The following is a 22494-nucleotide window of genomic DNA, read 5'->3' as shown; positions in this document are numbered from 1 at the left end:
CCAGGCTCCTCTGTCCATGGGATTTCCCAGGTAAGAATACTGAAGTAGGTTGCTATTTCCTACTCCAGGGCATCTTCCTGACCCAGAGAACTAACCTCCATTGTGTGTCATGTCTCCTGCATTGGCAGACAGATTCATACCACTGTGCCACCAGGGAAGTATAGTTCCATTTGCTCTGCAGTAGGTCTTTCTTGCTTATCTGTTTTATATATAATAGTGTGTATATCTTAATCCCAAATTCCTAATTTATCCTCTGCCGTCCACCCTTGTTGTTGTTCAGTCACTCAGTTGTGTCCAACTCTTTGTGACACCATGGACTGCAGCACACCAGACTTCCTTGTCCATCACCAACTCCTAGAGTTTACTCAAACTCATGTCCATTGAGTCAGTAATGCCATCCAACCATCTCATCCTCTGTCATCCCCTTCTCCTTCCACCTTCAATCTTTCCCAGCATCAAGGTCTTTTCCAATGAATCAATTCTTTGCATCAAGTGGCCAAAGTATTGGTTTTCAGCTTCAGCATCAATCCTTCCAAAGAAATCCCAGGGCTGATCTCCTTCAGAATAGACTGGTTGGATCTCCTTGCAGTCTAAGGGACTCTCAAGAGTCTTCTCCAACACCACAGTTCAAAAGCATCAATTCTTTGGTGCTCAGCTTTCTTTATAGTCTAACTCCCACATCTGTACATGACCACTGGAAAACCATAGCTTTGACTATATGGACTTTTGTCAGCAAAGTCATGTCTTCTGCTTTTTAACACACTGACTAGGTTTGCCATTGCTTTTCTTCCAAGGAGTTCATGTCTTTAATGGCTGCATTCACCATCTTTGGAGCCCAAGAAAATGAACAAAGTCTGTCGCTTTCCATTGTTTCCCCATCTATTTGCCATGACGTGATGGGACTGGATTCTGGATTCTATGATCTTCATTTTTTGAATGCTGAGTTTTAAGCCAGGCTTTTCACTCTTTTCTTTACCTTCATTAACAGATTCTTTAGTTCCTCTTTACTTTCTACCGTAAGGGTGGTGTCATCTGCATATGTGAGGTTGTTGATATTTCTCCTACCAATCTTGATTCCAACTTGTGCTTCACCCATCCTGGCATTTTGCATGATGTACTCTGCATATAAGTTAAATAAGCAGGGTGACAATATAAGCCTTGACGTATTTCTTTCCCAATTTTGAACCAGTCCACTGTTCCTTGTACAGTTGTAACTGTTGCTTCTTGACCTGCACACAGGTTTCACAGGAGACAGGTAAGGTGGTCTGGTATTACTCTCTCGTTAAGAATTTTCCACAGTTTGTTGTGATCTACACAGTCAAAGACTTTAGCATTGTGAATGAAGCAGATTTTTTTTTTTTTTTGAATTCTCTAGCTTTTTTGGTGATCCAACAGATGTTTGCAATTTGATCTCTGGTTCCTCTGCCTTTTCTAAATCCAGCTTGTGATCTATACAGTCAAAGACTTTAGCATTGTGAATGAAGCAGTTTTGTTTTTGTTTTTTTTTTGGAATTCTCTAGCTTTTTTGGTGATCCAACTGATGTTTGCAGTTTAATCTATGGTTCCTCCACCTTTTCTAAATCCAGCTTGTACATCTAGAAGTTCTCAGTTCATATACTGTTTAAGCCTAACTTAAAGGATTTTGAGCGTTCCTTTGCTAGCCAGTGAAGTGGATGCAATTGTGCAGTAGTTTGAACATTCTTTGGCATTGCCCTTCTTTGGAATTGGAATGAAAAGTGACCTTTTCTTGCCACCTTAGAACATAATCAATGGTTTTTTTTTTTTAATTCCAAGATGACAAAATAAATGTTCCACACTTGACACTAAAAGAAATTCTTTCGTATACATATGGTCAATTATCGAATCCTTTAAATTAAATTCCCATACCCCTCTCTTTCTGACTTCTCAATTTTCCATTTTCCCACTGGAAATGGAAATTTGACTTATCATACTATATAACACACTAAGGGAATACTGGTCTTTTCTTCTTTCTAAGAAAGTATGTAATCAGTTACTTTGTCATAGCCATTCTTTCATATTGGGCAGGGAATATTCACAAAAAGAGACTTCTAGTTCTCAGTGTAAAATAAAACATCAGAAACTTACACTTGATGCATTTTCATTATTATTTATTTTATGTAACTGATTTATAAACAAAACTTCCTGTATAAAGTATATGTTTTGCTGATGTTTATAGTGGTGTCAAAGTTCAAAATTCCCTCAAATGTCTAATTTTACTCGTTCTTGAACTTTAGCCACAACATAAAATGTGTACTTTGACAGAAAGACTGAACTAATGTTACAAATGTATGGATTGAAAATGTTTAAAAAAATTTTAACAATGATTATGCTTACTCCTTGGAAGAAAAGTTATGACCAACCTAGACATCATATTGAAAAGCAGAGCCATTACTTTGCCAACAGAGGTCCGTCTAGTCAAAGCTATGGTTTTTCTAGTGGTCATGTATGGATGTGAGAGTTGAACTGTGAAGAAAGCTGAGCGCTGAAGAATTGATGCTTTTGAACTGTGGGGTTGGAGAAGACTCTTCAGAGTCCCTTCGACTGCAAGGAGACCCAACCAGTCTATTCTAAAGGAGATCAGTTCTGGGATTTCTTTGGAAGGATTGATGCTAAAGCTGAAACTCCAATACTTTGGCCACCTCATGCGAAGAGTTGACTCATTGGAAAAGACTCTGATGCTGGGAGGGATTGGGGGCAGGAGACGAAGGGGACGGCAGAGGATGAGATGGCTGGATGGCATCACTGACTCGATGGACATGAGTCTGATTGAACTCTGGGAGTTGGTGATGGACAGAGAGGCCTGGCGTGCTGTGATTCACGGGGTCACAAAGAGTCGGACATGACTTAGCGACTGAACTGAATTGAACTGATGCAAAGTCTTCTTTCAAAAAAAAATTCAACTGAGCAAAACACTTCACAAATAATCTGTTTTTCTAATATGTCTAATATGTCTTCAGCAAGATATTTTCTCTCCTCACCCATAATATAGCCCCCTGCTGAATTATCTACTCTTGAGTCTTACTCTATCTCACTCTTTCCTAAATTTACATCTTCCTAGCTGTAGACACTTACCCTCTCTTCTTTGTAGTGAGTGTACAAGTGTTACATTCCTAAAAACTACTAATCTTTTTACTTTAAAGCAGAATTCTTAAGGATATCACATATTCTTTTATTCTAGTCACTTAGCACTGAACTGATTGGTATCACTTAATTCATCTTTCTTTCTGTGTTGCTTTCTGAATGTTCTCAGTAACTTGAATACCTGTACAGTTTTAGGCCAAATAGGTGGTACCTACAGTGCAGGTATGAATCTTATTTTTTTAAAACCTTTCTCCTCTGAATGCAAACTTAATAAGTGTTATCTTAGAAAGGCAAACTTCTGAAATGGAAAACACACTCATCTTCAAAGCCAACATCTAGAGGAAATGGATTCACTAGACTTCTTTTTTGTCTGGCAAATGGATTATATAGTCAATAAGACTGTGTCAGGTGCTAAAAGTGAGATGCTTAATGACATGAATGATTAAATTGGCCTTTTATGATTTTTTTTAATCACACAGTACCACTAGGTACATATTAAATAACTTTCTTTTTAACAGCTCCCTGCACAATCTGAAATGAGGTTGAAAGTACTCATTCCTATTCTGCCAGGGTGGGTCTTCACAGAAGCATTAGTTGATAACTTTGGATTTATGGAATAGATGAAAAGCAATGGAATGACATTGGAAAAAAGTGGACAGTAATATCCTGGTGCATTTTTAACACTTACATGCTAGTTAACGCCTTGAGGTAAATATTTTGCCTGGTTCCTTTGCTCACTTTTCATTTGTGGCCTATGGGATTATACCTTCATGAATGCTTCTCCTTTGTCTAAACCATCCAAATCTTACCATACTAGTCTAACACAGTTACTCCTAGTAGGTGTGAAGAGTTTCCTGAGTGTTTTTATTGTTGTGTTAAATTGGTATTACTTTTCATTTTTTATTTACTTATTTATGTAAATAGAGTAATTCTTTTGATGAGTTCTAAAAGATTTTTGAGGGGTTGGAATCAAATTCTAGTATTTCTTGTAACACCTATCACAGTGTCTGGTGACTGAAAGATGCTCAATAGTCATTTGAATTAGTGAATAAATAAATGCATCTCAATTTGAACTTCTAAGGCTCAACCATCTGAATTCTATCCCAGCCTGGACACCTGGGTGTCCCCTTGGCCCTCTCTCTGCTCAGGGCCCTTCCCTCGTGTCCCTGATCTCCCCAGGATGCCACCCTGGCAGGTTTCCTCCTCCAGCTCAGACCCTCCCCTGCTCTCCTGCTGCTCTTTCTCTGCCCTGCGCCAGATACCATCCGAGTCTCATTGAAATCCTCCAATGGCTGCTTAACGATCGGAGCAAAGAGCTAAAATCCTTAACACGGCTGACAGAAAGTGTGAAATCTGGCCCCTGTCTCTTCCCTGACCTCCCTGGTAGTTATTCACCTGGCTGTCTGGGTGGTGCTCACAATGCCACTCATTCGGTCCTGCCCAGTACCTCTGTATCTTCATGGAATAAGCACTTTCTTAGGGACTTCCTATTATCCTTCAAGTGTACTTGAAAACTTGCTTTGTCAGGGAAGGCTCCCAAGACCCTGCAAACTCTTGTCTCATTGTGTCTTGAAATCATCCTTTGCAGCAATGCTATAGAATTAATTTATTTGGCATGTACCTAACTGTTTAACTTGTTCTAGGGAGTCCTTTTCTAAAATATGAGCTCTGTAATTATCATTGTTTATTATATTCATTGCTACCTGTACCCATCTCCAAAATCAAGGTCTTGTCTTTTTAAGTGGTCAATAAATATATTTGAAAAAATAAATCAATAAATGAAATAATAGATACCTAAAAGTAAACAGAAATGAAGAATGAGGTAATAGTTGTTTGGAGGGTAATAACATCTAATTGGATTCATTCAGAGTCTCTTGGTTAGCATTCATTTTCAAGGTTGGTTTCACCTTGTATAGGCACACCTCAGAAATATCACAGGTTCAGTTCAAGATCACCTCAATAAAGGGAATATCACAATAAAGTAAGTCATACCAATTTTTTGGTTCCCCAGTGCACATAAAAATTAGGTTTACATTATACTGTAGTCTCTTAAGTATGCAATAATAACATTATGTCTTAAAAGCAATGCACGTACCTTAATTTTAAAATACTTTATTGCTAAAAAATGCTAACCATCATCTGAGCCTTCAGGAAATTGTAATCTTTTTGCTGGTAGAGGGTCTTGCCCACATGTTGGTGGCTACTGACTGGTCAAGGTGGTTGTTGCTGAGGGCTCAAATGGAAGTGGCGATTTCTTAAAATGAGACAGAAAAGTTCCCACATTGGCTGATTCTTCATGGAACATTTCTCTGTGGCATGTAATCCTGTTTGATAGCATCTTGGCTATAATAGAACTACTTTCAAGATGGACGTCAGTCCTCTCAAACTTCCATTCTGCTTTAGCAACTACATTTATGTCATATTGTAAATCCTCTGTTGTCATTCAATAATCTTCACAGCATCTTCACCAGGAGTAGATTCCACTTCAAGAAACTTTCTTTACTTATCTACAACAACCGATTCCTCAACCCTTCAAGTTTTATCATGAAATTGCAGTAATTCAGTCACATCTTGGGAGAAGGAAATGGCAACCCACTCCAGTGTTCTTGCCTGGAGAATCTCAGGGATGAGGGAGCCTGGTGGGCTGCGGTCTATGGGGTCGCACAGAGTCAGACACAACTGAAGCGACTCAGCAGTAGCAGCAATAGTCACATCTTAATGCTCCCCATAAAATTCTAATTCTCTTGCTGTTTCCACATCTGCAGTTACTTCCTCCACTTAAGTCCGAACCCCTTCAAGTCAATGAAGATTGCAATCAGTTTCCTCTAAACTTCTGTTAGTGTTGTTATTTGGAGCACCTCCCATGAATCATGAATATTCTTAATGGCGTCTAGAATGGTGAATCCTTTCCAGAAGGTTTCTTCTTCACTGCCCAGATCTATCAGAGGAATCACTATAGCTGGTGCCTATAGGCTTACAAAATGTGTTTCTTAAATAATAGGACTTAAAGGTCAAAATATCGCCTTGATCTCCATCCATAAGAATGGACATTATGTCAGCGGGCATGAAAAAGCAACATTAGTCTCACTGTCTCCATCAGAGTTCTTGGGTGACCAAGTGCATTGTCAATAAGCAGTAATGTTTTGAAAAAAATCTTTTTTCTGAGCAGTAGGTCAAGAGTGGGCTTAAAATATTCTGTAAACCATGTTGTAAACAGATGTCCTGTCATGCAGGCTTTGTTGTTCCATTAATAGAACACAGAGAGAGAAGATTTAGCATACTTTAAAGGCCCTAGGATTTTCAGAATAGTGAATGAGAACTGGCTTCAATTTAAAAGCTACATTAGCCCCTAGCAAGAGTGTCAGCATGTCCTTTGAAGTATTGAATCCAGGCATTTACTTCTCGTCTCCAAATATGAAAGTCTTAGCATCTTCTTCCAGTCAAAGGCTGTTTGTATACAGTGAAAATCTGTTGTTTAGGGTAGCCACCCTCATGAATTATCTTAGCCACATCTTCTGGATAACTTGCTTCAGCTTCTACATCAGCACTTGTTGCTACACCTTGCACTTAGATGTTACGGAGACAGCTTCTTCAACTTCACGAGCCCGTCTCTGCCAGCTTCAGACTTTTCATCTGCAGCTTCCTCACCTCTCTCAGCCCTCATAGAATGGAAGGTAGTTTGGGCTTCCCTGGTGGCTCAGAGGGTAAAGCATCTGCCTGCAATGTGGGAGACCTGGGTTCAATCCCAGGGTGGGGAAGATACCCTGGAGAAGGAAATGGCAACCCACTCCAGTACCCTTGCCTGGAAAGTTCCATGGACAGAGGAGCCTGGTAGGCTACAGTCCATGGGGTCACAAAGAGTCAGACACGACTGGGCGACTTCACTTCAGGGCCCTATTATGTCTGGATGAGACTTCTGCATATGGGAATGGTGTGGTTGGTTGGATCTTCTCTCCAGAACGGTCAAACTTTCTCTGTATAAGCAGGAAGTCTTTGTTCAGTCCAGTGTGCACAAGAGTAGCACATTTATTTTCCTTTAAAAGTTTCCTTTTCATCCACAACTTGGCTGACTGTCACAAGGTGTGACTTTTGGCCTGCCTCAGCTTTCAACATGCCGTCCTCACTAAGCTTATTAATTTCTGGGTTTTGATTTTAGGTGAGAAATGTGTGACTCTTCCTTTCACTTGAACGCTTAGAGGCCTTTGTAGGGTTACAAATTGGCCTGATTTCATTACTGTTGGGTCTCAGGGAACAGGGAGGCCCAAAGAGAGGGAGAGAGATGAAAGATCAGCTGCTGGGTACAGCAGTCAGAACACACGCCAAACGCTTACCTGTTGAGTTCCCTGTCTCGTATATGCCTGGTGCCCCAAGGCAATGACAACATTCACATCAAAGATCACTGATCACAGACCACCATAACAAATATAATAATCATAAAAAGTTTGAATTATTGTCAGAGTTACTAAAAATGTGGCACAGGAAGCAAACGTTGTTGGAAAAAGGGCACTGATACACTTGCTGTACACAAGGTCACTAAAGAACTTTAATTTGTTATAAGTGCAGCATCTGAAAGTGCAGTAAAGACCTGCGTCTACTTTGTGTACAGCCTTGTCTCCTGGAAACCTCCTCATACCATCTCTGCTTCTGCCTTGCAGTCGACGGACAGTGGCAGGAGTGGAGCTCCTGGAGCCAGTGCTCGGCGACCTGCTCGAATGGGACCCAGCAGAGGAGTCGGCTGTGCACTGCGGCTGCGCATGGGGGCTCGGAGTGCAGGGGGCCCTGGGCAGAGAGCAGAGAGTGTTACAACCCCGAGTGCACAGGTGAGGCCTGAGGATTGCATTTTAAGGATGCCTGCCATTAGGTTCTGTGACAGAGCCATGCGGGACAGTCATGGGATAAACCGATCATTATACATTTCTGCTCAATGAAGCCAATTGTACCAAAGCTCATTCTACTGTATGTTGTATTAAGAAGGCAACAAAATTCACCAGCTTCTTAAATTAGATCAAATTAATTCGATTATACTAAATATTGATGTAAATTGATGAAGTCTAGAGCTGAACTTGTACTCTTTTAAAACTCAGTGTCCATAGAAGCTTCTGTTCATCACAGTGCTCTAAATTTGGCCGGAAAGTCAAATATTTGTGTATACTTTATTCGTCGTGTTGGATTAATAAAAACTGAACAGTCATGGTCCTCAGACTTTTGAATACCTGAAGCGCTGAGCACTGTACTCTGCCGTTGACTGTGGTGGCATGTTTCTTTCAGCCAATGGGCAGTGGAATCAATGGGGTCATTGGAGTGGCTGCTCCAGGTCCTGTGACGGAGGCTGGGAGAGAAGGATGAGGACCTGCCAGGGCGCGGCCATGACCGGGCAGCCTTGCGAAGGGACAGGCGAGGAAGTGCGGAGATGCAGTGAGCAGCGCTGTCCTGGTGAGTACGCTCAGAGTGTCCCCGGGAGATACGCTGGGCCCTCAAAAAAAAAAGATGAAAAATATTGCCGTTGGTTAAAGATAATGCTTCCTCAGTGAAAGTATTGCTGTTGATAAATGGTGATTCACTTCTTTCCCTAATGTATGAGGTTCCCTCTGTTTCTGTGTCATAGACTGTTTTCTGTATGTTTTTAAATTGTTTGCTGCAAAATGAGTAGGCATATTGAACAATAACATGGGTAGACAAGTTTGAAATTACTAATAGTTTGGGGTATCATTTTTGTAACTATCTTTACGAAATATTTGTTTACTGAGAGAACAAGTTGCCTTAGATTACTTTAGTAGAAAATAGATGCGCGAGAAAATACAAATATAAGGCTGAAACTCAGAAACTTAAACTTCACTGTGAATCCATCCTGATGTGTGACCTTGGACACCTCGGTTTTTCTGCCCCATTCCCACTGCAAAAGGAAATCCCTGTGAGGAACTCACTATAAAATGACAGCATCAGGTCTTAATTCATAGAGAAAGCCTGGAAGTATTGCTACATTAGAGGATTTTACAGATAAGCATAGCATACAGGAAAGGTCAGAAATTGACCATATTATAAATCACATATATCTGAAAGTTCATGTAGAGCAGAGACTCTTTCCTATGGGTGTGTACATTTCATAAAATACTGTTAATACTCAAGACTCAATAAATAAGTGAAAATTAGGATTTTAGAATGATATCATTGGCAAAATTTTGTAAACATGATAGAAAAGCAAATAGCATGGAATTTTAAGATTTCATTGCTGTGTATTAAACTCTGAACTTAGAAATTTGAAGACCCAATTAGGGTTGATGTTGCCACTGTTAATTGTGGGCAAGCTCGCCAACTCTGGCTGTCTGGTCCTGCTGGGTGTGATGACTGCCCCTGTTTGAAATTCCTTTTCAGTTCAGACAGCTATGGATTTCTGTCTCTTATCTAACATGAAAACTTCAGTTTAAAAAAAAAAAAAAAAACTCAATGAATTCTAAGAGTTATCTGGGATCAAAACTTTGTATTTCTCCATATTGAGAATTCTAAAGACTTTTAATGGTTCAGAGATAATAGCAACAGAAACTAGACTCTGAGGGCAACAATAAGTCAGTTGTGTTCTTTTTAGAGCTTTAAAAAGTCTAAAATTAGTTTTGTTCATTCTTAAAACCATATGAATCCTGAATGATAAGAACTAACCAGCATGAAGGATTCTGTTAAGAAGGATATCTTCACCAATTAGCACTGTGAAATTTCTCCTGTGCTTCATAAAAATTAAGAAGCGTTAAACAAAGGCATTTATTTTGCCCAGGGAGAAATTTCACTGGAACAGTAAGCATAATTAAATAAGACCCTTTTTAATATTTGAAGTTATCTAAACTAGTCTGAGCATGCCAAGGTTCTTAACCAGTCCTTTAACACTGACTTTAATCTGCAAATACAGATATAAGATGGTGCTGCTTGCAACCAGATTTATAAAGATTGCCACCTGCTGTTTGGAAAACATTTTACATATCTATTTACAAAAAAAAGATATTACACCTTGTTTGCTAGGCTTATTTGCTGTCTTTCGTGATTTCACGGAGATTGAAAAATTATATGAAACTGTAAACACTTTTTCGATTATATAAATATATATTTTTGACATTAACCTTGATACTTTAATTTTCCTCTTTTCAAAACTGTGATTTAAATCATCTCCAAGTATGCAAATAACATTTTTTAATTAAAATGAATTATTGAGTTAGCTAAACAATTCACAAATTAATGCTTGTACAGGGGTAAAAAGATAATCATATGTACCAAGCTTTTGAAAATATATCCTGATCTTTCACCTTCATACAAATCACACTGTCCGTTAAGATGTGACTGTTAATTTCAATAATACTTCTGCCTCCGTATAGAAATTTTATCAAAATAAAAGTAGGGTTCTTTTAATATTTATCCTTTGACTTTTCCATGCACATCAATGTCATCTCCAGATTATTTTTTTCAAAAAGGCAGGGATAATAAATAACTTAGTTTTCCACGGTGGACTTGATTTATATGATATATAAATGTATTATCTGTATTTTTGTTATGAGCATATTTCAGAAATAATCCCTCTGGCTTTTCAACTCAGAGCAGTTGTTTCTCTATGGTCAGTATATATTCCTTTTATAATTAGGAGCATAGGTTTTCTAATTTCTTCCACTAGATTGCTCCTAATTTGCACACAGGCAATATAAATTGAGAAAACTTTCAAATTATCTTAACAGTTGCTAACTCATTTTTTCTTGTTTTGTCAAAGCTGAAGGTTTCTCTTGAAATAATATGCTTTTTCTAGAGCTATTTATAGTACTGTTCATTCTTAATTTTATTCATCCTGCTGGAAACAAATAAATTAGTATTTATTTTTATGCTTCACTTAATTTGGATACAAAACAAATTAATCAAGTGTGCCAAGAGACCCTCTGTTGTCAAGAAAGGAAAGAATAATATATGCACATCTTTGGGTAATTAATGAAAATAATGATTAATTATCTGGATTTAATCAAAAGCTCTTATCACATCTACTAAAAATGGAAAATATAAAATATTTTCCTAACAAGATTAGGATATTTCTTTCCTGGTAAATAGATCAAATAAAAGTATTAAAAAGAGCATCATCAATGTCCCTGTCTTCATAAGAAAGAGAATGAGAAAAATATTATTTAAAAAACTACTGCTAGTTAAGAAATAAAGGAGCTACAGGGGAGATAATTAAGTTGCCCAAATTTTAAATTGATCAAACTCACCAAATAATGATTTTATTGGTCTCAGTCTCGTTATATACCCAAGCTTTTGGCTTAAACTAGTGGAATAATTTTGTTATATTGCTACAATGTGAAAACACACTATTTTTAGTCTTTGTTTGGTTGGTTTTTTTCTCCCCCAATTTTCCCCTGGTTAATATCATTGAGAAAGCAGAGTTACTGGTGATTCGCCTATGTTAGCCTAGGCTTCCCAAGGCCTCTCTGCCCTGTTCCAGGGAAGGGCTTGCTCTTCCCAGAGCCCAGTTCTAGGATCCATGAATCTTTAGTCATTAGTTGCTAAATTGGAACCTGCCATGCACAGGCAGATGTTACACTTAATTTATATATAAAATGTTCTTCTTGGAGTCACCATTGCTTTGTCTACAAATGATGAGCAAAGCCTGCAGGTGGAATGTGCTGAGAAAATCTTTATAACAGCAACTTAGACAGAGATGGAGCAGTTATTGTGATTCTGAACTCTGGATATTCAGAGCCACTTATTTGGTTTCTGAGTAACTTTCTTTTAGTAGGAAGAAAACATCACTGCACTTGCATTTTTTGAGCTTTTGTCTTCTCTGAGTGCCTCTCTGAATTGTCCAGAGCTGTGCTCCTCAAACTTTAGTTGACAAGTCCCTTTTAAAATTGCATCAAGCATGATACAGGATGCTCCGGGCTGGTGCACTGGGATGACCCAGAGGAATGTTATGGGGAGGGAGGTGGGAGGGGGGTTCAGGATGGGGAACACATGTACACCCGTAGCAGACTCATGTCAATATGTGGCAAAACCGATACAATATTGTAAAGTAATTAGACTCCAATTAAAATAAATACATTTATATTAAAACAAAAAAAGAAATTCTTAAAAAAAATGCATCAAGAAACACTTAGGAATAAACCTGACCTAGGAGGTGAAAAAATATGCTAAGAACTATAAAATATTAATAAAGGAAATTGAAGATGATTCACAGAAATGGAAAGATATCTCATGCTCTTAGACTAGAAGAATTAATATTGTTAAATGACCATACTACCCAAAGCAATCTATAGATTTAGTGCATTCCTATCAAATTACCATGGCATTTTTTCACAGAACTAGAGCAAATAATCCTAAAATGTATATGGGACTTTAAAAGACCCAGAATTGCCAAAGCAGTCCTGAGGAAAAATTTAAAACCAGGTGGCATGACCCTCCCAGAATTCAGATAATACTACAAGTCCACAGTAATCAAAACAACATGATATAGACACAGAAACAGACATATGGATCAATGGAACAGAACAGAGAGCCTGGAAATAAATCCCTACACCTATGGACAACTAGTATTCAACAACGGAGGCAAGGGCTTAATTTCAAAAATGTTCAAACAGCTCATACAACTCAGTACCAGAAAAATACAACCCAATCAAAAAATGAGCAGAAGAATTAAATAGACATTTCTCCAAAGAAGACATACAGATGGCCAACAGGCATATGACAAGATGCTCAACATCACTAATTATTAGAGAAATGCAGATCAAAACTACAGTGAGATACCACCTTACACCAGTCAAAATGGCCATAGTTAAAAATTCTATTAGTACAAATAACAAATGGTGGAGAGGGTGTGAAGAAGAGAGAACCCTTCCACATTGTTGGTGGGAATGTAAATTGGTGCATCCACTGTGGAAAACAGTACAGAGGCTCCTCAAAACAAATAAAAATAGAGCTACCACATAATCTAGCAATCCCAGTCCTGTGCATATATCCAAACAAAGCTATAATTCAAAAAGATATGTGCACCTCAAACTTTAGTGGACAGAATAATCACCCAGAGAGCTTGTTAAGATGGAGATTGGTTCTGATTCAGTAGGTCTGGTCCAGGCCTGGGAATCTGCATTTTTAACAAGCTCCCAGATAGGTTTCACTGGCCTTGAGTATAAGTAAGTCAATATAAATGACAGAACTAGCAAAGAATGGAAAATGGTTCTCACCCTCAGCCACACTGCTGCAAGTTGCAAAATCACCTTAATAAGATGGCAGGATTTTATTGTATTCACACTTCATAAGTAAGGAGGCTGATTCATGTCAATGTATGGCAAAACCAATACAGTATTGTAAAGCAAAATAAAGTAAAAATAAAAAATTAAAAAAAAATAAGTAAGGAGGGATTATTTCTGAAATCTGCTCATAACAAAAATACAGGTAATGCATTTCACGTTCCCTTACCCAACTCTTGTTTCAACCAAAATAAAATAGAAACGTAGCGCAATTAGCCAGCTGTTGTGGACGAGGAAGAATGGTTTAGGCAGGGCACTTGGTTGTACAGTCCTGGTGCAGGAAGAACTGGGGTGTCACTGGAACCCATTTGAGGTGAAGTTGTGTGCCTCAAGGACACGTATCCTCTGTAGCAGAGGTGCTTTTTCATTGCCTGTCTCCATGCTTGGAGCTACTCTGCAGACACACACAGCTGTGTAATATCTGGAGCAGGGAATTGTCAGGAAGGAGGACGGAGTCTGCACTCATATCGACTTACATTCTCCTCCATTCCCAGGGGGAGGACTGGGGATTAATTAATCACTATCAATACAAATATTGTGCCTTTGTTAGAGACAAGTTTAACAAGTTAAAAAGTCAGACTTCTAAGTCATGTGGGCTGAAAGAGCTGTTTGATGGACTGAGATCTATTACCTCCTCACAGAGCGATTTCTCTCGCCCTTCTTTTCCCCATGATCACAGAGATGAAAATAACTGCAGCCGCTTTGAAGGTTGTTATGACAATTATTTGAATTAAAGATATTTAATGCGCTTGGAAGACTACTTGATTCATAGGGGTGTGTAAATATTGCTGTTGTGACGGTGTATCAGCTTGAGACTGATAATAGTCATTCTCCATATAAGGAAGGCTCTTAAGAAACATATTTGATAAATACCCCTCTTCTTCCCTCAGACCTTAGCAGCACCATGAAGTCTTCATATGTGTTGGTTCCACTGCTGAATTAGAGCAGTGTGAGCACAGAGGCAGAATCGATCTCATTTTACCCTGCACCCCCAGCACAGGGGGCTCCTGAAACATTAGAATTAGAGAATTGCCAGCAAGTCAGATTTGAATTTTTTATTCTGTTTTTTGCATGCAGCTCTACAGTGTAGAATCAATTTCTCTTTAATGCTGAAATTCTAGCATAAGTGGGGAAAACTAATTTTCCACATCAAATTGATTTAAGTCCTGTATAATTTTTACTATTTTTAAGAGACAGAAAATCAGTTTGAATAGACAGATTAACAGCTAATCACTAGGTAATTGCTACCTTGTTTTAAGGGAGCATGCTAACTGTGTACTTGTGTCTTCAAGTACAGTTGTATCTTACAGATGGGTTTTTATATCTTTACACTAGTGAGCGTAAACAGTGGGATTTTTCAGCTGATAAAACAGAGTCGTGGTTCCATTTTGCTGAGGCATAAAAAAGCAAGTGGTTCACATTGCTACACAATAATATGTTTTTTATTTTGAGCACAGAACCGTGGCCTGAACTAATTATATATTTCGTAATTTACAAAATGCACACAGGTAGCATTAAACAGGAAAAAAAATAACACAAATCTCTATTTCCAGCTTTTCTTTCTCTCCTGCACTTTAGTTTCATACACCAACCAGCTTTTTGATGCCAGGATGCGCTTAGATAACTCCACATCAAAACTATTTTCAGCATCTCTCCTAAGCTGCATCCTCCCCGTGTTCTGTAACTCAGGGCAGAGCACACCAGACATTCTTCCTGGAAACCCGAGTTCCATCTTTGCTCTCTCTCTCGTCCTCACCTCCTACATGAGCCGTGGAGCAGAGCCTGCCATCCTCCTAAGCGGGTTGGAATCCACCCACTTCCCTGGCCACTTCTGTGATTCCCCCAGCCCTACTTCCGTGGTTACACCATTTCAATTGTCACAGGCCTGCCTGACTTTAGTCTCACTCTCCCTCGACCCACTCTCCAAACTGCCTGGACGGCTTTCAAAACATGACAATACGTGTCCCTCCCCTTAAGTTCAAAGCCCTCTTTTTTAGCTCTTCACTTCACCCGTCCGCCTCCTGCAGCAACCCCCCTCTGACCATCCCCAGTTCTCCTTGCCATCCTGAAAGGTTCCCCAAGATTTGGATGGACCAGGCTGTTCCTTCCCTGCTGATCCTGCTTCACGGGCTTCCCAAGGCACACTTCCCCATCCTCACTGGCTGGCACTTCCTTGTCCTCACACTTCCACTTGATCACCCTTCAGGAAGTCCTCCCCTGATGTACTCCCAGAGCAGCCCGGACTCCCCAAATCATAGTGGGTGCCCAGCTGCATTGCCCTTTCTCTACTTATGTGTCCTTCACTGCCATGGAGTTGAGAAGCCCTGACTGTTCTTGTTTGTTTTTGTGTGTGTGCAGTATTTATCAAGGAGACTGGGGCATGATAGGGGCTCAAATATTTACAGAATGAATGAGTTCCATTCCTGCCACTGAGGTGTGACCCTAGAAAAATTCTCACTCTTGGGAACTTCATCAACCTAAGATGGAAGAAAATAAAATGTCGTTTTACTATCTGCACTGTTCTGCGTTAGGTATGATTTTCTGAACTAATTTTTTTAAAGATTGAATCTTCAAAGATGCCAAATAACTTTTGATGAAATATTTAAAACAGCTGAGGGATTCAACATTCCTTCTAAAAAGCTGAGAATCCTGGACCAATTTGCAAGTTTGAATCTTTGATTCCCCTGGCATCTTCCTTTCTTATCACTTGTGTACTGAGTAGAAACTCAGTACAAAAAGTGTGATGAATCCTGAGCTTCATGAATTTGCAGGGCAGAGAACAAAGTTTGTTGACTTCTCTGGGTTTATAAAGTTACTGTGATTTTTTTTTGTTTTTGTTTTTGAACTGGCTGAAGTACCCCCTTGTGCTTGTCACCAGGCAAATGGGAACTAGTACTTACTTGGTGTGGTTGGAAAAATAGCTTTTTAATCAGCTTTTTCTTTCACCAGTTAGGCTATATGCAGATCATATCAGAGGATTCTGAATAGGGTCCCTGGGACTCTTACCAAGTCAGACACAGCCATACAAGATCAATTTTTGTAATTATCCAGTACCATGGAAACCCATTTTGGCTAATTTTTAGGAAAAGTGTAGTAGCTAACTGCTCACTATTATTGCTTCTAAATGAAATTTATTATTTACTACTGACTTATTTCACACACACACACACATACACACACACACACACACACACACACAGAGTCCTCAGTACTTTGCAAGTCATCCTCATTCTCTGTCATCTTAGGCACTGGAGTAATGGGAAAACAGACCTTTTGAGCATATTTGGTAGCTTTGGGTTAAAAATACATGTGTGTTTATAGTTGTGAAAGTGAAAGTCAATCAGTAGTTTCCGACTCTTTGCGACCCCATGGACTACACAGTCCATAGAATTGTCCAGGCCAGAATGCTGGGGTGGGTAGCCTTTCCCTTCTCCAGGGGATCGTTCCAACCCAGGGATTGAACCCAGATCTCCTGCTTTGCAGGCAGATTCTTTACCAGCTGAGCCACAAGAAAAGCCCAAGAATACTGGAGTGGGTAGCCTATCCCTTCTCCAGCAGATCTTCCAGACCCAGGAATCAAACTGGGGTCTCCTGCATTGCAGGAGGATTCTTTACCAACTGAGCTACCAGGAAGTAGTTTTCCACTATCTTTTAGCAGACCTCTAAGTGCTATGTGTCCTAAGGATGAAACAAAAATCCTTCTCTTCATGGTGCTCACATTCTAGCAGGAGGAGGCAAAATATATATATATATAAAGCAGAAAATCATGCAGATGTATGTGGTTAGGAGTGTCTTGGAGAACACAAGGGCAGAGGAAGGACTGGATGCATAGGGCAGGCAGGCAGGCTGTCTCTGAGAAGACGGGTTACAGAAGAGCTTGAAGGCAGTGGAGAGGAGCCAGGAGGAGGTTTAGGGAAGGAAGCAGGGCGGTGTCCTGGGCAGAAAGAAGAGGTGCACAGGCTCTAGAGTGGGGTCCTCCTGAAGCTGGAGAAGTCTCCAGGGGGCAGTTAGAGTGGAAGTGGAGGAGCTGACGAAGGAGCAAGGCTGTAGAGCCTTGTAACTGATGCTCCTTAAATTGCTCAGCGTTCTACTTTTATGGAGAGAAGTTTTCCCCAAGTATTGTACCTTTTAAAAAAATTGAGCACTGATCCTAGCCCACCTTGATTTTGAACTTCATCAGTTCCAGGTGTGAGCTGGGTAACTGTTTCACCCTGCTGGCCCACTCTTGCCATCTAGTGGGGAAAGTGAAAGTCTTCAGGCCAGAATACTGGAGTGGGTAGCCTTTCCCTTCTCCAGGGGAATCTTTCCAACCCAGAGATCGAACCCAGGTCTCCCACATTCAGGCAGATTCTTTACCAGCTGGGCTATCGGTGAGTGCTTGTAATTACCAGATTTTCTTACTCCCAAGGTGGACTGGGGCAGGGCGCTCTTGGGAATAACAATGGATGTGAGAAACTTTCAGAAACCTTACCTGGAAATGAAGAAATCAGGGTGCAGATGGTTCTATTGTTGACTTATGTCAAGACTGAATCAGGAAAGAAAACTGAAAGCTATAGCAACAAGTTTCATGAAATGTATTTCAAATTTCATCAATGGAACTGATGAAAATTTGGGTTTGAAAATAGTAAAAAGGTACAAGTGAAGTGAAAGATTACAAAGGAAGAGTTAATTAGGTGATGTCGAGCAGAAGCTTGGTATATAGATAAGCAAAAAGAATAGTCAAATGTCAGGTAATGTTAGATTGATCACTGCTATAGCTTTCTTAAAATAGACTAGCATTATATAGAATTCAACTATGGAATAAACTGTACATGATACATTCTGTGCATTTTAACATGTAATTTTCCTTTTCATGTTCTATAGTAGTTTGGGTTGACATTTACAAAAACACAATTATCATCTGTTACAGTGTTATCCAGGATGGTAGATATTAAAATTTTAAATTACAGTAATAAAAATTAGATATATTTAAAACTCATTTCTCAGTCTTACTTGCCACACTCCAAGTGCTTAATGGCCACATTGACTAGAAGCCACCATACTGGACAGTGAAATTCTCCTTTATCATTGCGGAAAGTTCTCCTGTACGGCACTACTCTTATATTGTTTCTTCAGTAAAACTGATTTATTCAACAAACATGTTTTGAATCTTTACTACATGCTAGACGTCATAACAGTTCATTACAGCAGGTGAAGATTTATTTAATAAAACATAATTAGCCTCCTAAAAGGCAAAATTCTGGAGTTGAGAACGTTTACAAATGTAACCAGATGCTTTCCATCCACGGTGGGAAGAGCTGTAATACTTGCACATCCAGTGACTGAGGTACTGAGGAGGCTTCCCAGAGGATCCACAATTTAAGATGTGTTTTAAAGATAACCAGGAATATTAACAAAAAACAAGGAAGGACATGAGTATTTTAAGTAGAGGATGTAGCTCAGACTCAAGGAAATGTGAATTTGTATGGAGTATCTGGAGGATTACAATTCTATGTGGCTGGCTGGTTCATGGTAGAATAAATATGAATTGTAATTGGAGAGAGGGGCGAGGGCTGGCTGGAAGGGCCTTTTCTGTCACAGCCAGAACAGTTATCTTTATCCTGTCAGATGACTGGAAAACCATGGAAAATTTCATGCAGCATGTTATGGGATTACTCTGCATTTTAAAGATTACTTTATTGAGGTGCTATAAAAATTGCATTGAACATTCATGTCAATGTATGGCAAAAACTACTACAATATTGTAAAGTAATTAGCCTCCAATTAAAATGAATTTTTAAAAAAAGGAAAAAAAATGCATTGAAGAGGAAAGATGCTAAAGAATAGAAGTACTTTACATCCTGCATCTTACATGTAATAAATATATCTATATTTGGCATAAAAAATCAGTTCACCTCTCTGAGCATGTTTTCCCATTTGATCAATGCAGTTAATAGTCTCTATCCTATAAAGTTGTTGGGGAAATTAAATGAGTCCATTCCTGTAAGATGGTTAGTAACTCAAAAATGTTACTGCTATTAATAGTTTGAAATTGTCTAAGGAAAGCTTTCAACATAAGGAAAATGTAAGGGGTCGATGATTCTGCAAAAATGCAGTGAATGACACAGGGAGAAAGAATGGTACAAGTGCTTGAGACAAAAGAGCCTTCTAAGACCTTAAATAAAGTGTTTCCAGGTAGGAGGGAGATGTCAAAGGAACAAGTGCCATGGGTAAGGTTCTGTGAGTGATGACCAAGGTGAGTATGTTGGGTTTGGCTGTTAGGAGATGACTGGTGGGTGACAACAGGGCATTTATGAATATGGGGCTGGTGAAGGTTGGACCAACGGATAAACCACCCGCCAAACAAAGATTCCATGACTCGGAGACAGGTGCCTGCGGATTTTAATGAGAATCTAGATTATATGTATGTTATACACACACAAATAAACTCAATATGAGGGAGATTATCGAGGTAGCAAAGAGGGTGTGCATGAGTCAGAGTTCCAGAATCAGTCCTGCTGATACTTCCAGTCCCATCACTTAGACAAGCCTCTGCCTTGGGGGCCTTGGTGCCGCAACCATAAAGAACAAGGAGATAGATTAGGTGCTCTTCAATGTCACTCTCAGTTCTAAATGCCCACATTTAAACCACTCATCTCAGTGATTCAAGAAAGTATTATTTCAAGATGGCAATGTCTCAAAGTGCATTCTTCATCTACTAACAACTCTAATGGGTCCTAACAATCTTCTAAACTCTGAAGTAGAATTAGTATCTAGATTCAGTTCAGTTCAGTCACTCAGTTGTGTCTGACTCTGCGACCCCATGAACCACAGCACACCTGTCCATCATCAACTCGTGGAGTCCACCCAAACCCATGTCCATCGAGTTGGTGATGCCATCCAACCATCTCATCCTCTATCGGCCCCTTCTCCTCCTACCCTCAATCTTTCCCAGCACCAAGGTCTTTTCAGATGATTCAGCTGTTCGCTTCAGCTTCAACATCAGTCCTTCCAATGAACATCCAGGACTGATCTCCCTTAGGATGGACTGGTTGGATCTCCTTGCAGTCCAAGGGACTCTCAAGAGTCTTCTCCAACACCACAGCTCAAAAGCATCAATTGTTCGGTGCTCAGCTTTCTTTACAGTCCAACTCTCACATCCATACATGACCACTGGAAAAACCATAGCCTTGACTAGATGGACTTTTGTTGACAAAGTAATATCTCTGCTTTTTAATATGCTGTCTAAGTTGGTTATAACTTTCCTTCCAAGGAGTAGACGTCTTTTAATTTCATGGCTGCAAGCACCATCTGCAGTGATTTTGGAGCCCAGAAAAATAAAGTCAGCTGCTCTTACCCCATCTATTTGCCATGAAGTGATGGGACTGGATGCTGTGATCTTAGTTTTCTGAATGTTGAGCTTTAAGCCAACTTTTTCAGTCTCCTCTTTCACTTTCATCAAGAGGCTCTTTAGTTCTTCTTAACTTTCTGCCAGAAGGGTGGTGTCATCTGCATATGTGAGGTCATTGATATTTCTCCTGGCAATCTTGATTCCAGCTTGTGCTGCCTCCAGCCCAGCATTTCTCATGATGGTCTCTGCATATAAGTTAAATAAGCAGGGTGACAATATACAGCCTTGATGTACTCCTTTTCCTGTTTGGAACCAGTCTGTTGTTCCATGTCCAGTTCTAACTGTTGCTTCCTGACCTGCATACAGGTTTCTCAATAGACAGGTCAGGTGGTCTGGTGTTCCCATCTCTTTCAGAATTTTCCACGGTTTATTGTGAATGACTTAAATAGTATATTGTCCCCAGAACAAGAAATTTCTCACCGGTATCACACTCATATATAGGCATTCATGTATTCATTCAACATTGGACGACATCTCTGTGCCAGATACACCTTTATGTGTAAGATAGAAAGGACCTAACATCCCGGGCAAGTTGTGAGGATAAATATATGAACATATAAATGTCAATGCTGTGTGGGAGCAGAACAGTAGGTGTGTCTGGAAAAGAGACAATTGCTCTTTCTAGGAGTAAGGTGTCAGGTTTAGTACAACATATGCTTTTTTTCTTTCACAAATTCTTTCATATCTGTAGTATGCATCTGTTATTCTTGAAATTCCCTTTATCTTTCTTGGCTCGGTAATCAAATTGAGCTTTTGAAGGAAAAGAAAATAATTCATTTGTTTTTATATGATGTAGTGTGATTGCCATTATTGCTCGTATATGAAGAAAAACAAAGTTATATGTTTTGTCCCTTATGTTTATTTACTGTTGACACCTACATTTAATAACTCTGATATGACTTTCAGTTTATTAGAAATCATTTTATTTTGTAATATCCCAGAACTGTATGAATAATGATGAGTATTAGAAAGACTATTTATACATTTGAATATGATATAATGTTCAGTTTTTAGGTGTATTGCAGATACTCTTCATGATACCAATTGTCTGGCTGTTCACACTGTTCACTGAACTCACGGTAGGCAAGGCGCAAGCTAAGAGGCTGGAAGAAAATGCTAGGAACTGTAGGAACTGCAGATGAATCTATTCTCTCCTGGCTGGAATAGCAGCCTTAGCAGCAGACATAACATAATACAACAGAACCCTTCTGGGCTCTTCTAGGGGAAGCAGATACAGGCGAACACAAAGTAGCTCGTGACCAAGTGGGTAACTCGTGATGCACATGCGCAGTGCTTTAAGCAAGCTCGGCTGTAGCCTAAACCTCCTGACGCACATGCGCAGTGCTATAAAGGATCTCAGCAGTTACAAACAAATCTTATTATTTATAAAACGTGGGGCAAGAGAGCCTGACCACACCATCTTGGCTAATTTGCCCTCTCCCACAGTCCACCCCTTCAAGCTCTCTCACCTTACATTTGATATGCAGTCCATTTTCTGTGATATTCCTTCCCTTGGTGAGTGACACTGACCCTTGGATTTACCTCTTGCAGCAGCATTAGCTACAACAACAGTTACATCCCCAGTTCAGTTCAGTTCGGTTCAGTCGCTCAGTCGTGTCCGACTCTTTGCGACCCCATGAATCGCAGCACGCCAGGCCTCCCTGTCCATCACCAACTCCCGGAGTTCACTCAGACTCACGTCCATCGAGTCAGTGATGCCATCCGGCCATCTCATCC

The 22494-nt window shown here is 39.6% G+C and overlaps 1 protein-coding gene across 1 annotated transcript in view; it reads left to right on the top strand.

Moving 5' to 3' along the window:
- ADGRB3 (adhesion G protein-coupled receptor B3) overlaps positions 1 to 22494 on the top strand; it is an 878910-nt gene that overhangs the window by 358652 nt on the left and 497764 nt on the right. The window contains exons 5-6 of the mRNA XM_068984093.1: positions 7758 to 7922; positions 8371 to 8535. Coding sequence (XP_068840194.1) covers positions 7758 to 7922; positions 8371 to 8535 — 330 coding nt within the window. The remainder of the gene's footprint in view (positions 1 to 7757; positions 7923 to 8370; positions 8536 to 22494) is intronic.

The sequence above is a fragment of the Capricornis sumatraensis genome, chromosome 11 (genome assembly GCF_032405125.1).
Source record: "Capricornis sumatraensis isolate serow.1 chromosome 11, serow.2, whole genome shotgun sequence".
NCBI lineage: Eukaryota > Metazoa > Chordata > Mammalia > Artiodactyla > Bovidae > Capricornis > Capricornis sumatraensis.
This window is presented reverse-complemented; position numbering and strand designations above follow the sequence as displayed.